Genomic DNA, 18,498 nt, shown 5'->3' with positions numbered 1-18,498 from the left:
ATCTAAATAATACTATATTACAATTACATTGATAAGATCATGAAGAACAAATTTTCCAGCAACATCATTATGGTAGCATGTATCGTTTTTTAGGTATACAACAAAGACTTTCCAAGGGTCTAGATCCGTTACTGAAAGGACCAGTCCGTTTTTTTGGTCTCAAATGAAAGCCCTTTGATTTATGCACAACTTTTGTTCTATATGCATTTAGAAAATTTTTCAAGCTAAAAAGATACGAAGCAAAAATATGAGTAAAAATTAGCAATTTTTAAAACATAGATTTCGATATTTAATTCAAGTAGTAAAATTGGGAAAAACTAAAATACAAATATCAGAGGACAACATTCAAAGTGTCAACTTTAAAATTTTCAAACTTTGGATTATTTGCTACGAACCATTTCGGAGCCTTTGTCCGGAAACGAATGCCCCTAAAGTATTAAAAAAGGGGAATAACTCGAACCTGGAAGTTACGATTTCTAATCTTTTTGTGACTTAAAAACTTAATATAATTTACAATACACCCTGAAAATGTGAATGAAATCAGACGAAAAACAAAAAGGTTATCAAGGTTTAAAACACGTCTAGAAGAAGAATAACAATAGTGAAGAATCACCATCAGAATCAGTACAAGGTCTTCTGTTGGAAATGGAAGACCTTAATGAGACTTTTACTAGTTTAATCGTCTCGTATTTTCTTTCTTTTATTTTGATTTGATGATCATTTTGGAAGATTTCAACGAATTCCATTCTGATGTGTCCTTCCAGTAGAGCCAGGATATAGAGAGAGCAGTGGGAGCTTGCTTCTGGTAGTATTTTCCGTTCAGGTTAGATTGGTGACAGGAATTGTACCACCAGCCACCTCCATACATCTGGGCGCAATTCTTGCTATATCTGTCGTTGTCATTGTCGGCCGTAGAAAATGCCATTCCGTTATGGTAACTGAAGGAATCTTCTATTGAAAGGAATTTTGAAGAATTAATAAACTGATTAACTGACAAATGCTAAAAAATAAAAGTGGCCGACTATGTTAAAATAGAAACATCCGTTTGTATATCATATACATATGGTATGTGATTAACAATGACAAAAATATTGATACAATGCTTCGTGAAATGTGTGTTTTTTCGGGCCGACTCAAAATACAGTTACATTTTTTTTCGGGTTTTGCAGAAAACCCTATTTGTGGTATTGAAATAAACACATACTTCAATACAAGATTTGATTATAGTGTAACATTGTTTAAGGAAAATAAAGTGGGAGAACATTTTAAAATCACTTAGGTGTTCAAAGTACGTTTCATTACATGAATTATTTTGATGTTAAAATAACTCAAGAGTAATGAAATCGTAAGTGTGTTAAAGTCTGAATTACGGAAATGATATTACTTTAAGGTTTTAGATGGATTATCCAATTAGATAATTAATGAATAAGAACAACAGACGAATAAGTATTCTGTTGAATTTTAATTTTTTTTTTTAAATGCTGGAGCTAAGGCCTCAAAATCACAGTAGTTTCAGTGTTTACAAATGGTCTCAACCCGATTCAAAAACTTGTATGATCGGGCGCCTACATTTGTAGCATTTAATTCAGTGCATTTCAGGTTATGACTGAGCTACGTGGACTCTCGCTTTAGGGCTTTGAAGCCCAAAATCTCCAAAATGCGTGTATCGATTTTTAAACAGATTTTATATTCGGAAGTTTTGAGAGGGTTTCTATCGAAAAAACACATAAAAGAAATTAAAATAAAAAAATGAAAATAATTGAAGTTTTTCATTCCTTTCCTTTGACAACCGGAAGTGACGGCAGACGTTCGGATATGCAAAGGGCACTACGGTCGTTAACTCTCTATCATCTCTGAAAATGGGAAGGTTCTATCTTAAATACTCTTTGAGAAAAATTGTGTGAACAAAAACAAACACAAAATCTTCAATATCTCAGGACCGAAAGTGACGATCAAAAAAATCTCGTGTAATTTTCTTACAAATTTTGCTCTGAATAAGATCTGAAAGTTTCAATAAAATCAGCTGAAGCATTTTCTAGAAAACGTGACGGAAAAAAAAATAATAATAATAATAACTAGACGCTCGTTGCCAGCAACAAGAATCTTCCGTTTGAAAATATCGGGACAGGTTTTTTCATTTCTCAACACTTTCTCAAATTCAAGTAAGCCTCTCTAAGGATTCAAACAGACATATTTTCATACCTGGAAAAGGCGATGTTACTGTGATTTTTGATAAAATTCAAACACAAAATAATTAAAATCCGTTATTTCAGAGACATTTTGAATTGAAGCACAATTAAGGAAGAAAAAAGAGTCGGTACTTGGGGATTGAACCCATGCCGCCTGAGCAAAAGTCTAGTATTCTAATGTGGATCGCTTTTTGAACAAAAATACATATTCTGCATTCATTAGAGCGTCTGTATCTTAATATGGCAGAAAACATAATTAAAAATAAGAAAAAATGGAATATAAATGTTTCTGCTTTCTTCCGGTGACGACCGGAAGTGACGGCGGACGATCGGATTTGCGAAGTGCACTGCAGCTGAAAAATAACAATCATCACTGAAATTTTGATACACAGAGAGAGAGAGAGAGAGAGAGAGAGAGAGAGAGAGAGAGAGAGAGAGAGAAGCTACATGTAGCAGTAAGATTACATAATTAATATTAATAAATAAATAAATAAATAATATTCCCAAAAATTGACTTACATTGCCTGACATTTACTGTACATTAACTGTACCTCACTGTACCTTTCACTGACTACCACTGTACTCCACCATAAAGCACTGTACCCCCACTGTATGGCACTGTACAGGAACTGACTTGCACTGTACCTTACTGTACCATTGATTTGAAAATTTAAATTTTTCTCAAAATCTTCAGTATGTTTTTTTTTTTCTTTGATATTCACTTTTATTCTAATATATGTATAGCATTAACATTAGGTACATGGAGAAGAATGCAACAGGTCGATCAATTTATTTACTTATTTTCATCATTTTCTAATGTTAGGATCACAAAATGTCGATATGTTCTTTAAGACATTTTCCCTAGATCGAAGATGAAAACTCTATATTTTACATGCTGAACCTGATTTTTAATAAAGTACATGAATTTCATATAATTGATATATTAATTTTGTAAACTGGCAGTCATAGGCAAATAAAAATACACCTCTCTTACCAGCATGGATACAAAATTAAGACCGCAGAACATTAACTTACAAGATTGGAATATACAGCTAACGTCACCTTTTACAGTCAAAACATTTGAAATGGGCGGGAACAAATTGATGCGGACGTCTGAGAAAACATTAGATTGAATATGTTTTTTTAAGAAGCGTATTTTCAATCCACCTTAGCATTTTTAACTTGCTATGTAAGTCAAAAGAAAAACATTTTCAATAACTAGGGAAGATCCCCATCCGAGAGAGATTATATGCAGGACAAAGCATTGTCCGATGACTCGTCATAAGTCTGAAATCAAGTGGGGGCAATGTTGAAAGGGATTTATTCCCAGAGGAAAATAATTAAATTCCGATTTAAGAAACTTATATAATACCCAGATGAAAATTTTCACAAGGTTAATTTATACCGATATGCGCGTTCATTGTTTATCTAGCTGAAAAATATCACTTACATCGACACGTTGAAGATTTATGAGGTACGTAAACATTGTAGCAAAGTTTACAATCAAAACTGTGTAGGAATTGGCGGTTGTGATGCTGTACGTGAATTTATCGTGCTTTTGCCTTTCTGACTCGGGGTTTCAAATGTCAGCACTAGAGAGTCCATGAGAGAGAGAGAGAGAGAGAGAGAGAGAGAGAGAGAGAGAGAGAGAGAGAGAGATGAATTAATCACAAATTGATTTGGTAAAGAATTTGGTAACCTTTTTGTCTGCTTATTTGATATATCGATTATTTTTCTTTTTCTCTTTTTTCTTTGCATACAAACACTGTTATAAAAATTCTGCTAAGTCGGCAAATAAAATAACACACAGCTAACAAATTTAGCCTGGTTAATTATCCCCCTTTTTCCGATTCCCGATACCCCAGTGTTATATCTAAACGATCAGTGTTAATCGATCGGTTAATAAGATAGGAAATTTATGAATTTTTTACCTCAATGCTTAATCACTAATCCCGCTTTTGGGCGAACATGTACATGTTTATAGACCTTTGTAAATAATTATAAACTTTAGACAGATTTTAAATAATTATAATCCCGACCCAACCTGCCGTAATGATTTTCTTTTATCAAAAGTGAATAATAAGACTTTCTTTTAACAGTGTATTTCCCTGATCGGTGTTTACATCTGTTTATTCCTATGCTCAAACACACATACACGGGTGGTCAGTTTTCATACCTTATCGCAGTCACCCGGTCGTTTGTATAGTTCCATGTATAAACTTTGAAGGTTTTTCTTAATCCCAAACAAACAATAGATATAGACATACAGAGAGAGAGAGAGAGAGAGAGAGAGAGAGAGAGAGAGAGAGAGAGAGAGAGAGAGAGAGAGATTTCATAGTTTTCAGGAACTCAATACATGTACATGTATAAAAGCAACGTATGTCAATAAACGCATGTATACATGCATGCGTGTATTTATATATGTTAATAAAAATTAATCAATCCTTCTTTTTAAGCCAAGTAGAATAACGTGGGTGCATTGCTAAATGTTGTGTGCATACAGTCATTGAGTTGGCGGTATTTCTTTGATGCAGGTGATGCGACGAGCGTCTAAATTTAGAGAGCTGCTGACAGAAAAGAGCTCTATATTTGTACTTGAACAAAACCGCTATTACTTTTATTATGACAAAAATAAAACGGAAAACATTCAAATCCATCATTTTAAAGATAAAATCATTAATCAAAACACAAATAAGAGAGAAAAAAAGATTCGGCACTCAAGGACTGAACCCTTGTCGCCTGGGCACAAGTCCACCACTCGAATGACTGAGCTACGCGGACCATCGCTTCAGGACTTTGGAGCCCAAAATCTCAAGAATGCGTGTATTGATTTTTAAACACATTTCATATTCAGAAGTTTTGAGAGCGTTTCTATCGAATGAATAAATGAAAAAAATTCCAGTCCAAAAAATTGAAAAATTAAGGTTTTTCATTTCCTTACGGTGACAACAGGACGTAACGGCGGACGTTTGGTTATACAAAGGGCACTGCGGCCGTTCACTTACTACCATTTGGGAAATTTGAAAGTCTTTTTCAGAAAAATTGTGAACAAGCAAAAACGTAAAATCTTTAATATCTCGGTACCGAAAGTGGCGATCAAATAAATCTCGTTTAATTTTCTTACAAAGAACAAGTGCACTTATGCTCTAGAGAATTGGCCCTTTTTCAGTGCCGTTTTAATGTAAAAAAATATCAACAAATTTCTTTTTTCTCGTAATAGTCAAGCACTGAAGGATACTTATGATTTATATGCACGCTTACATTTACCAAAATTAGCATTCTGTTTAAAAAATTAAGAATTTTTAAATGCCTATAAATAATCTAAATCCGGGAAAATCGAACCGAACCTACTTAAACTGTGTCTATTTAAATCAGAGGGAGGAGACATTTAAATCAACATAATCATTGTTCTGTAGGTGGATCGATTGGCGCGTTCGCTGAATAATACTTCATGCATTAAAAAAAATCGAATAAAGCTTTGAAGTTGCATATTACCATAGTGATCAAACAAACATTCCTGACCATATAAAGTTGATGGAAAGCGATTTAAAACGTGCCAATGTCTTACAGTGAGCACATTTGACAAATATCTACCTGGATAGAACCCACTTGATTGTTTGAAATAATTTATTCCATGGGTTGGTTCAAACATGGGTCACGCAGGTAATAGCCTTTCGCTTGCTATAGGAAAAACCTTGAAATGTTCATACTTTTTTCCATTTTTTAAAGTACCAGCCTAATGTAGTACACCATTCTTATTTTCACAGGAGTTTTCTAAATGTATAATGCGTATTTTGTCTTTTCCACAAGTTTGTTCTCGGTCAAATTAGGCTGACAGTAAACAAAGACTTTGAAATGAATGTCCGTCCTCGATTTACTATACAAAATCACGAATGTCGGCTGACTCCTACTATGTTGTAAAGCTTCGTGCTTTTTATATACAATAAATTCAGCTCTAAAACTTGTTAATTCTTAGGGAATAGATATCAATAGGTGATGTTAGGGAAAAACATATGCTTAATTTGAATCTTCATTTTTTTCACTTTTTGCCGGGGCCCATAAGTGCACTCGTCCTCTGTCCTAAATAAATTCTGAAAATTTCATGAAAATCGGCTGAAGCATTTTTCAGAAAACGTGGCAGAAAAAAAAATAATAGAGGAAAAGAAACAAAGCAAAAACAATAAGGTATTCCGTTTTCAATTGAAGACCTTAATAAAACTATTTCATGTATCTTCGAAATACCCATTAAAGCTAACGTGTTGCCATATAGTACAATGTCTAATATGCCTGATTACACTCACATACATTAAGATATATGTAGGTTTTGGCAGATTTCTGATAAAAGGCTTGAACTTTAAACAAAACGGCAAATAAAAAAATATACGACATAATCATGAAGTTCATACTCATGCCAAGCGATCCTTTAAAACCTCCTACAGTCAGCTTGTACTTCTCAGACTTGCTTCCAACTTTAAATGTTGTATACTGCACATATCCTTTGTCACCGTTGAATTTCTCTAAGTCAATCCTTAATTTTATATTTCCAGCCTTTGTTAAATCATGAATGGCATCGTTACCTTGAAAAGAAGATTAGAATTATAGAAATTAAAGAAATTAAGTGATTTGTTATTGCTAATTGTTTGTTATTTCTATGCAATTTATATGAGCGGAAAATTGCTGCGCAAATTGTTGCGATAATTATTAAAAATATAGAATGTTATAAAAGTTACAATATATTCTCAAAAAGAAAATCATAGTCAACCATATAGATAACAAAATTACAAATATATTATCTCAAAACATTATAGTTTTTACACAATATTTGTTGAGATTTTTTAGTATTAAAAGTTTGCTAGGATTTCTTATTGTAAGAATGAATAATATTTTCGACCGACAAACTATATATTTATGATATTTTTTTAATTAAGGCTAATTTAAATCATATAAATAATCATCAAGAAAGATAATTTTTATTCTTGTTTCAGTTTTAAATTAGTTTTTAAATGTAAACACCAACCAAACCAGTACTCATGACCAGGATGTCCAAACCCTTCAGCATACTTTTTCCAGGATTTGTTTTGAAAATCTGTGCTACCATCAAATCTTCTTTGTATTACCTAAAGTCAAAATGGTTTTACTTGGCTTTAATTACATTATTTATGCCAGACAACATGTTCTCTGTAACGTTAATGACAATTATCTAGAAATTCAATCACCTCTCTGTTTCTTCCAATTTACATTGAGTTAATTAAAATGCAAATGACAACATTGTTTTTATGTTTAACATTTATTTCCTAAACTTATACCCAAAATCAGTTCTCATGTCAATGAACGATAAAAAATGCAGTCCGTATATAAAAATATATTCATCATATATGTCCTTTTTTTTTTAGCAATAAAACGCTATTATTGTCTCTATCCCCCCCCCCTCCCCCCCCCAAAAAAAAAATAAGCCCACATAAAACTGAAAATAGAAGAAATGCATTGCATATTTTTTATATAGTATAAATTAAGATAAACAGATTAAGAATTAGTTACAGTAACAACATGTTCATTTCATGTTGCGTGAATTATTCTTGTCAAAGTCCTCCGCTCGACAAGCGGAAGACCTTACTGTTATTCTGGGGAAAAAATCAGATTTCTTAATTTTTTAGGTCACCTGAGTCACTCAGGTGACCTATTGCAATTCGTCTTCGTCCGTCGTCGTGCGTTGTGCGTCGTGCGTCGTGCGTCGTGCGTTAACAATTTTACATTTTTAACTTCTTCTTGAAAACCACTAGGCCAATCGTTACCATTTTTTGTGTGAAGCATCTCTATGGTAAGAAGAATCTAAATTGTGAAATTTATGGCTCTACCACCCCTGGGGTGCCACGGGTGGGGCCAAATATGCAAAAAAAGCCAAATTTTCAAAAATCTTCTTCTCTAATTCAACACATGTGAGGAAAAAACTGAATGCATGGTTATGATGTCCATGAGGCCCTCTACCAAAATTGTGAAATTTATGGCCCCTGGGTCAGGGGTTCAGGCTCTAGGGTGGGGCCAATATGGCCATATAGTAAAAATGTATTAAATCTTAGAAAATCTTCTTCTCTACTACCATATATATTTGTTAAAAACTAAATGCATGATTATGATGTCCATGAAGCCCTCTTCCTAAATTGTGAAATTCTTGACCCCTGGGTCAGGGGTTCAGGCTCTAGGGTGGGGCCAATATGGCCAAATAGTAAAAATGTATTAAATCTTAGAAAATCTTCTTCTCTACTATCATATATATTTGTTAAAAACTAAATGCATGATAATGATGTCCATGAAGCCCTCAACCTAAATTGTGAAATTCATGACCACTCGGTCAGGGGTTCAGGCTCTAGGGTGGGGCCAATATGGCCAAATAGTAAAAATGTATTAAATCTTAGAAAATCTTCTTCTCTACTCTCATATATATTTGTTAAATACTAAATGCATGATTATGATGTTCATGAAGCCCTCTACCAAAAATGATAAATTCATGACCCCTGGGTCAGGGGTTCAGGCTCTAGGGTGGGGCCGATATGGCCAAATAGTAAAAATGTATTAAATCTTAGAAAATCTTCTTCTCTACTCCCATATATATTTGTTAAAAACTAAATGCATGGTTATGATGTCCATGAAGCCTTCTACCTTAATTGTGAAATTCATGACCCCTGGGTCAGGGGTTCAGGCTCTAGGGTGGGGCCGATATGGCCAAATAGTAAAAATGTATTAAATCTTAAAAAATCTTCTTCTCTACTCCCATATATATTTGTTAAAAACTAAATGCATGATTATGATGTCCATGAGACTCTCTACTAAAATTGTGAAATTCATGACCCCTTTGTTAGGTGTTCATGCTCTAGGGTGGGGCCAATATGGCCATATAGTAAAAATGATTTAAATCTTAAAAAATCTTCTTCTCTACTCCCACACATGTGGGCAAAAAACTGAATACATGGTTATGATATCCACAATCTCCTTTACCTAAATTGTGAAATTCATGGCCCCTGGGTCAGGGGTTCAGGACATGAGGGGAGGGGGGGCAATATGACAATAAAGTGTTAATGCATATAATGTTTAAAAATCTTCTTCTCTATTCTCACACATCTGTATAAAAAAAAAACGACTAATAATTATGTTTACCGGGAAGTCCTCTACTGAAATTTTAATTTTCATGTCCCCTGGGGTATGGGTTTTGACTCTAGGGCAGGGCCAAAATGGATGTATAGATGTTAATGCATATAACGTTAAAAAATTATCTTCTTTACTCCCACACACCTGAATTCATTATTTTGTAGACCAGATCTTTTAGTTTTTCACCAAAATTATAGGTTTCACAGTTCTTTTTGAATTAAATGTGGTTGTCATTACAAATTTATAATTTTTCTACTCCAGTATGAAACCTAATTAATTATAGATGCATATATGAGACTCCATGACAAGTTTGTGTATTGGATATATGCTACTCAGGTGACCGTTAAGGCCAATTGGCCTCTTCTTTTTCTTCTAGGCGCCAACTTTCATCCTTGATATCTCGCTCGTTTGTTCACCGATTGATTTGAATTTTTTTAGGTCTGATAACATGTTGCGCAGTGTTGTCGTTTCATAATTTACTTGATGAAATACCCCATCTGGTTGTAAATTATTCCCATTTTAGTAAAATTTAACGACTTCTTTTGTCCGGAGGGTTCAGCTTTAACGATGACTCAAAGATTTGCTGGTTTGAAATCTGATACATTGAATTTGTGCAAAATATATTTCTTTTGTTATCTGAATGCAAATAAAAGGAGTTGTATAGGTGTTGAAACAAAGGTAAGAACAAAATGCAAAAAATCATGTATTTTCCGTTACTGTTTCCTACCTGATAATAATTTGTTATAAAATGAATCGTAAAAGTTTTTGGTCTAACCGAGACCTTTCATTCGGTGTACAGAAAAAGGGGTTGGCCCCTATAATTAGGGAGTTAGAGGCGTCAACAGTTTTTTGTCAATAACTTGTAAAGGAATTTCTAATGCATTATTGAAGCAAAGTAGGAAAAAATTTAATTCCGAATCCTTCTGTTGTATTCAATTTGATGGTTCCGTAATTTATAGTCAGTATTTGCAGAAACACCTTTTGTCAGTTCGGTCCAGTTTTGTTGAGGTGTGCACGTTTAGGAAGTTATAGGAAGGGCTTCGTGTAATGCACTAACTGATACATGCTGTGCGTAAAGATGATTCCACATAGAATTCCCCCCCCCCAAAAAAAAAAAATTTTCATATATACATTTTCATTTCATAAAGATGATGCTCTTTAACCTTATTTTTGATGTTTGTTTCAAAAATGTGCCCCATTCTCTCTCTATATATAGATGCATTACGAGGTAACGGATCGATAGCAGAGTTGCTAGCTGTATACAGGCCGTCGCCCAGACGACAGTTCATGTACTTGTAGAGCTGGACGTACACATATTTAACGCCCGACTATTTTACTGTAACGAAGACATCTTAAATTGTTTCAGTACTGGGAGTTGTGTTAATAAAATGGTTCCAATGCATGGTTTTCTACAATACACGGTCGTCATATAAAGCAGAATGCGTATTACTGCCATGGCAAGTGTACGCTGGCAATTTAAACGAACACGGGATTGCTTCCGATAGAACATTTCTTTTAAACCAAAACAAAATACTGAATTACGATGAAGATAATATTATCATCGTGGAGATGATTTTAAAAAGTGAACTTAATATTCATATACGATAATATTTGAATCCAAAGCCGCTTATTTTAAGTTACGGTTATTAGGGATATTAATTATGACTTGCCCCACATTTTGCATTTTTTATTTGCAAAACATCTACAAAGAAAATATCAAACAACCTTCAGTAGCAATTTATAAACTATTTATTACATACACAATTTTAAAGAGATAATTAAATAAATTGTGCTTTATACACAATTGTACTCGCTATCTTCCGTAGAAAAAATTGCATGGAAAAAATGTTGTTCAATGTTCATCAAATATGCTGTAGCCTTAGCATTCGAAAATAAATAACATACTGTATATTGATAGATTGACACATAACAAACATTCAGACATGCAATGTATTTTTTTTTTACAAATTCTATAAAATGTAGACTCAGTGAGTGAATTCTTTACCGTTTTCCGTTTGGGGTATTTTGAATCACGTGTGTATGCTATATGTGCATATAGATTAATAGTCATATAGATAAACACTTTAAGTGTTGAATTTTTAAAAGATATTGTGTACATGCAAAGTAATGCAATGCTAGGGCTATTAAATTCGAACAATGCATACGGTAAGGGTCGGACTGATACTGGTTCTGCTTGTTCTACAAATAGCGAATGTAAGGCGAAGTATTACGGTGTTATTTTTTTAGACAAATAAGTATAGCTCTCTTAAAACCTTGCATTACTAAGCAAAGTATTTCATCGGAAGCATTATTAGTTACCTTCTCTGCATATATGTAGCTTTTGGTCTGGAAAAATTTATTACCATCCGAAATTTTTCATACAAGGGCTATACAGACTTGCAGCTAACATTACCTTAGAATTTGCCGCTGTTCATAAATTCATTAAAAAGACTCAGATTCAAGTGGTAATATGTCATTTTATATGGGATTTATGACGTATATTTATATCATTTTCATTAAGTACAGACGAGACGTTCCTCAATATCATATAACTTTCCTTGATATTTCATTTCATATTTATTAACATTTAAACCTGTTAATTCCAAAAAATTCAGAGTACATTACCAGGCTCGTTTCGGAGTTAGAGTATTTCGAATCTATACTACTATATTAAAATAATAGACTCGAATTTTTTAGCTTTAATACCGATAAATCGGAAGAGTACTGTCTTTTGTTTTATATATTTCAAACATCATTGGTACTTGAAGATTGCCAATTTGTTTTTGTTTTTTTTCTAAATCAAACTTCTTTAATTAATAATCAACGAAAATTCCTCAAAAATTCCGGAAATCATCTAATTTTTTTTTTGGATTTTACAATCTTGCGCATGCGCATTACATTCACGATAAATTACGGGAGGCCCTTTAATTCATGTTTCCACAATACCACATTTGCATGGATAAACTTGGAAACGATAAAACAAATGCGTATTAATTTTCATTAGAAATTTGTTTCTGCTCATCAAAGAAAATTTTGGAGATAACTCTAACACAGTGCATTTACTTTAAAAAAAAGTCTCGAGAGTTTCGAATGTCAACATGGTGTGTAAAAAACCTTGTTGAAATTTGTTGAATTCTACAATTATGGAATTAAACTTTTCGAAGAAAGGTGTTTACAGCTTCAAAATGGTTCTGAACAATTTGACTGTTATTTTCAATGCAACTTTTCAAATTTTCTTCAAAATCGTTTTGGAACGATTCTGCAATTTTCTGTAACATTACGGATATATGGGAGGCATTTTAACTGTGGTTAAGGCCTTTCCCGAGACACAATTAGATTATTCCAACTCAGCAGAGTGTAGTGAAATAAATAGCATTATTGTAGGCTTGAAGTTTGGTTATGCAAATGTCACCAATACATATTGTTTTGATGTATTTATTTTGTAAATGCCCGATATCATATGCAATGTCAGCCCGTGCACGCACGGGTCATGTCTAGTTTTCCTTAAAATAGCACGCAAAATGCATTTGAATTCTTGTAAGTAAAGTCATACTATATATGTTTATTTGAACACTTTAAATCCAAACAAAAAAAGAATCATATTGCATAAAAATATAATAATGAAGTAATGAAGTGAAAAATCTTCACATTGTGGAGATAGGAAAAAATGGAAGATACATGTAGGTCGCGTCAGACCTTAATATTATACAAGCAATAGCTTTCCAAAAAGCTTACATGACTACCCAAATTTAATCAATGGAAGCATGCATGTATCAATTAGGCTATCTTAAAAGAAAGAATTTTAATTTTCGCTGCGGATCATAAATTATTGAACTGAACGTGCAGATTTTGGAAGCAATTTCAATCTTTTTCTGCGATTGAGTGCATGTACATATATATCACTGGAAATTAAATCATTTCATAATTTTGAATTATTTTAGGAATGTGCATGTATCAAATAATCTCAAACCTCCAAATTAAAAATTGAATTTGTTAATTTAGATGCAAAATCAAAGGCATTTTGTTATTTTCAACCATATAGGAAAGGATATTCAAGCACGTATATGTAGCATCGTGTTTGAAAGTGCGTGTGTGTGTGTGGGGGGGGGGGGGGGGGGTAGGTGAGCAGCTACATCTAAAAATTCTTGACAAGTGAATTTAAAAAATGAGGGATTCTAAAAATCCTAATCCGTGGGCGGATTTACATTTTAACTTCAATTTAATTTAATTAGAATTGCTTATTTTTTGCTTTCATTTATTAAATGCTCCGACAAAAGTGGAAGATCCATGAAATCTCTATTTATTATATGACCAGTTAAGAAAATGTCTGCTGCGAAAAAATGGGGTATGACCCCCTACACACCATGTGCTCTGGCCCAACATGTACTCACCCACTTATCGGCAGGCAAAAATTATGAATGAGACATATTATGGCGCGAAGTGCTTCTTTTCAATTCACGCAACAGCTGAGATCTAAAATAGATCCATCGGCATAGATCCATAGGGAGAATGTCAACTAAGAACTACATCTATTATACTTTGGATTGAATGTTTTAGAGGAAATTTATCGAATTAACATACACACTTAATTAAATAGCCATTTTTTAATGTATATTTAAAACGCCACGCGAGTGATACCCTTTTCTAAATGAATGAAATCGCCCAATTGATCAAAAATCGGGTCCCATCCCACTTTGGCGAAATACTTGTACGTAGCTCCTCCAGTAAATATCCCAGTTATATGAATATATGTTTGTTTTAATTAATCCAAACTGATGATTCTTTGTTAATGATGATAATCCAACACCAACTATTCCTTACATTGTACCGTAATAAACAATGTGTATCTTTTTGCGATGACACCCCCCTCTTTTTGACCGTTCAAATATGGCAATATAGATTTAAATCAGGATTACACACGTGCATGGTGAAAAGCCCTTTTACTTAAAAACTTGTTCATTGTTGCTTATTACATCCCATAAAACGTTTCCATCAATTGTGAATATAAATGTTGACACATTAAATAGCATTGGCATGACGTCAGGCAATTATTTATTTTGATGTTAAAAAAAAGAAGAAATTAGTTCTCAGTCCTTCTTTATTATGCTTGTTTGCTAACGGTTAATCTAAGTTCATTTTGTATATATCCTTTTGTAATTTAAAAAAAAAATGCGATGTCAATCTTTTTTCCATGCAATATTTCGGCTAAAGCAATGAAGAGTAGTATTTTGAAACTTCATTCAAAATTTTATTAAACCTTTTAATTGTAAAATGCAAACATTGAAAATTGTGCCCGATTTCTTTAATTTTTTAAGGTAAAACTTTATTGATTAAAAAAAAACATTCTTTAAGACAAAATAAATTGAAATAATCAATAAGAGTTTGACAATCTCTAACTGCAGGTCTGTAGCTCTTAGTCTAAAAAAGAATCGAATGGACGATCTAGGACCCAGATCGTCCATCCAAATTTCTAATATTGCCATATCTTTCGTACGTGGACGCATGTTGGCCGAATACTCACCGAGACTAAATGGTTCGTATTTTAAATTTTAAATGCGTTTAAAGGTAATATTGGAATTCCGATAATTTTGAAAATGATTAATTGAATAAAAATGGTTAAAATTACCGTTGAATTACCGGCATCGGTCTTCCCCATGCGCTGACCTATAAGAAAAAGGGGAACGTTTCCAGACCTCACCACAACCCCACCCCCGCAAAATTTCTTTCAATTAAGGTACCTCCATACTCGTAAAATTTTCTGAGGAAAGTTGAAAAACTGAACTGATTTCGACTTAATAGACTTAAATGTCATCAATTGTTAGAAAAAATATACATGTCATCACACTTTTTGAGATGCCAGATAAACATAAACTGAAGCATATTTTAGCTTTAGAAAAATGTATTTTTTTTGTTAAAAGTAAAATCTTGTAGGCAGAAATTTGTTTTTCTTCTTTAATTTTAATGTCAACTTTATCAGAAAGCATAAATTACAAAAATATTTTAAAATTAATCGTTGGAATAAGAAAAAATATAGCATTTAGACATACAACTGAGAGAAAAGTCAGAAAAAGAGTTATTTCCCCTTTGCATAGATAAAATATATAAAAATTTGGAAATTTAGTATAAAATTAAGTGCGAAAATATCTTGAACCTACCAATAATTCCAATTACATCCATGTGATTATATTCACATAAAATAAATAAAACTATCTTGCACAATTTTTCAAGAATTCAAAGTTTTACAAAAAAGTGTGACGTCACAGAACACTGGATCTACTTTAAATGTACATTATAAAATTACAAAAATATGCCTCGGACATCCCCTGGTAAACTCAAATAACCGTCAGACACTCAACCCTCACCCCCTCACCCCCGGAAAGTTTTTCTGATCCGCGAATGCTCCCCCTCCTCAAAAAACTATTCTTCAAAACCCCCTGTAAAATTTCCAGGATCTCCGCATATATACTAAAAGATTCATTGGCGCTTGCGTTCAATAAAAATGTGCGTAAAATGTTTGGTTTTTTTTACCTTCATACCGGGCATACCCACTGTGTGAATATAATCGTTGTCCATATTTCACATTGAATAAATCATGATGATTAAATAAGTTTCTCAAGATAAAATGCACATGCAAAAAACAACATGTGGCGAATCAAACTATAGACAACTTTTAAAGATCTGTATTTGCGTAAAAACATGTAGTATAGTACATGTACATATTTTCTTTTACTCAGTGTTTATACATCTAATATTGTACCATGGTCAGTTATCAATTTTCGTATTACGTCACCAGTATGACGCAGCTACGACGGAAGACCTAATCGTTGCTTGCAAGGAGCTCGTCTCTAGTTTCATATATTTTTTGAAATGATCTTACCGTCCAACCCCCTCCGTCTGTTGCCATGTCACAGAATATTCGTCTCTTGACTCCATTACTCAGATATATTGTGTACACGCCATCTCTGTTCCGTCTGTACGGTTCCTTCCTCAATATATCTGAGCAGTCTTTGAATTTTTGTTGACTAGGGACTTACAAATTAAAGTAATTATAACATTACTTAAACATCAGTAAACCTCTCAAAATTCCATAGAGATATTAAAAGCCTGATTTTGTTTGACAAAGACACTGACCTTTATCATGTCATATTTAATTTAAAAAAATGTCATGCATAGCTAAAAAAAAATAGTGTTTAGTTAATTAACCAACTATTTTATGCGTAGTAAATCATTAAAGACAAAAGTGACACACATTTCTTAGAGAACACCAGTCCTCCATCAAGCTTGTACTTGGACTTCACAGTGAGAACCATTGGTCCCCCACTCAAAGATCCCGTCATCTCCGTGTGTTGCCAGGGTGCGTTTTTGAGAAAAGAACCAACCTCATCTACAGTTTATCAGATATATTACTTTTTAAATTTTAATTCTTGATACTCAAACGCCTGGTACTTATGTTAGATTCCTTTAGTTATCAAACTAAAGACGCGTTTTTCTTAAATTTGAAAAACAAAACAAAAAGCACTTGATGAATTGATACATATGAAGTAACACATGTATAATGAACGAGTAGCTTTAAGAACATATTCTATCATCATTTAAGTTTGAGTTATTTCAAGACAACCCCCCCCCCCCCCCAAACCCAATCTGAATATATCTAGATTATTCATAATGCGAGGAATTATTCACAACCAACCCTTTACAAATGGATGCGGTGTTATTCCAGATGAACGGATAACTGTAGCATAGAGGTGAAGGACTGCGTATAGAACTATCCACGACATGTCACCTTCTGTGATCACAGTCCACTGTACGAATGGCTGTCTGAAAATCAATACTGTGAATATATATATGGTTTCCTCTTTCAAATCAACCATTAAACTGTAACATTATTCGTTTTAGCCAGAACGGCGATATGTTTTGTTGGGGTTTTTTTCATTCTATTTCATACACTTTACACCTTGTTGCTGTTTTGCCAACCTTATACTCACGAATGCAAAATGTGATATTTTATTGCATGATATGCAATTGTTGTAAAAAGGTGTTCAAGAAACTTACTGAATTATTCTCCTACTTGACCTAAATTATCTTTTTTATAATTTATGGATGATACATGCATCATGCATCAAGCATAATAAGTTTGATCAAAGGTATGATTATTCATTTCACTAACCCCCCCATAAAACCCCACCCTCCAAAAACACCAAACAAACAAACCCACAATCATTTAAGTGCTAACGTGTTGATGACTCCGTAAATTTTATTTGTATTACACAACTCACTTTGTATTTATCCAGCTGATACAAATCTTCATTATAATTAGAAAAAAATGTACATTTTACTACATTATCAGCTTAGATACATGTACCTTGCGATGACATCCCCCCGGACATGATACCCTGTCATCGTTGTAGACCCGTGTAACAAACTTTTAAGTAGGTGCTTGCACGACAAAGAACCCCTTGCTGATCTACGTTTTCATTAATACATATAAAGAAAAAAACATATTGATTGTTTTTTAAATTTCTTTTGATGTACAAAAAAGAAAAAAGAAATTAGTTTTCAGTCTCTCTTTATGCTTGTTTGTTAGCGGTAAATCTCGTTTTGCATATATCCTTTTGTTATTTGAAAAAAATGCAATATAAATCTTTTTTTCCATTCCGGATAAAGCAATGAAGAGTAGTATCTTGAAACTTCATTTAAAATTTTATTAGACAATTAAATTATAAAATAGTAACATTGAAAATTGCCCCAAATTGTTTTCTTTTTTTTAAGGTAACACTTTATTGATTAAAAAAAACCCTGATTCTTTGAGACAAAATAAATTGACATAATCAATAAGAGTTTGACAACCTTTAACTGCAGGACTGTAGCTCTTACTCTGAAAAAGAATTGGATGGGCGACCTAGGACCCAGATCGTCCATCCGAATTTTTTTAAAATATTTCCATTTCTTTCGTATGCGGACGCAATACTCACCGAGACTAAATGGTTCGTATCTTAAGGTTTAACGGCATTGAAAAATAATATTGGCATTCCGATAATTTTGAAAATGAATAATCAAATAGAAATGGTTAAAATTACCGTAAAATTACCGGCATCGGTCTTCCCCATGTGCGAATCTAGAAGGGAAGGGGGAGTGTTCCAGACCCCACCCCAGACCTCACCCCCAC

General features: G+C 33.2%; 1 protein-coding gene across 1 annotated transcript; it reads right to left on the bottom strand.

The window, feature by feature from the left end:
• Positions 1-224: 224 nt before the first annotated feature.
• On the bottom strand, positions 225-17,143 carry LOC128158616 (ryncolin-2-like). Its single transcript, XM_052821545.1, has 6 exons — positions 17,023-17,143; positions 16,582-16,716; positions 16,210-16,361; positions 7,207-7,306; positions 6,596-6,766; positions 225-951 (listed from the first exon to the last, which is right to left on the bottom strand). Exons 1-6 carry the CDS (start codon positions 17,108-17,110, stop codon positions 701-703), a joined length of 897 nt encoding a protein of 298 aa, XP_052677505.1. The 5' UTR covers positions 17,111-17,143; the 3' UTR covers positions 225-700.
• Between the last annotated feature and the right edge of the window lie 1,355 nt (positions 17,144-18,498).

Source organism: Crassostrea angulata, chromosome 8 (genome assembly GCF_025612915.1).
Source record: "Crassostrea angulata isolate pt1a10 chromosome 8, ASM2561291v2, whole genome shotgun sequence".
Lineage (NCBI taxonomy): Eukaryota > Metazoa > Mollusca > Bivalvia > Ostreida > Ostreidae > Magallana > Magallana angulata.
Note: the sequence above shows the minus strand (reverse complement) of the source record. Positions and strands in the feature narration are given on the sequence as shown.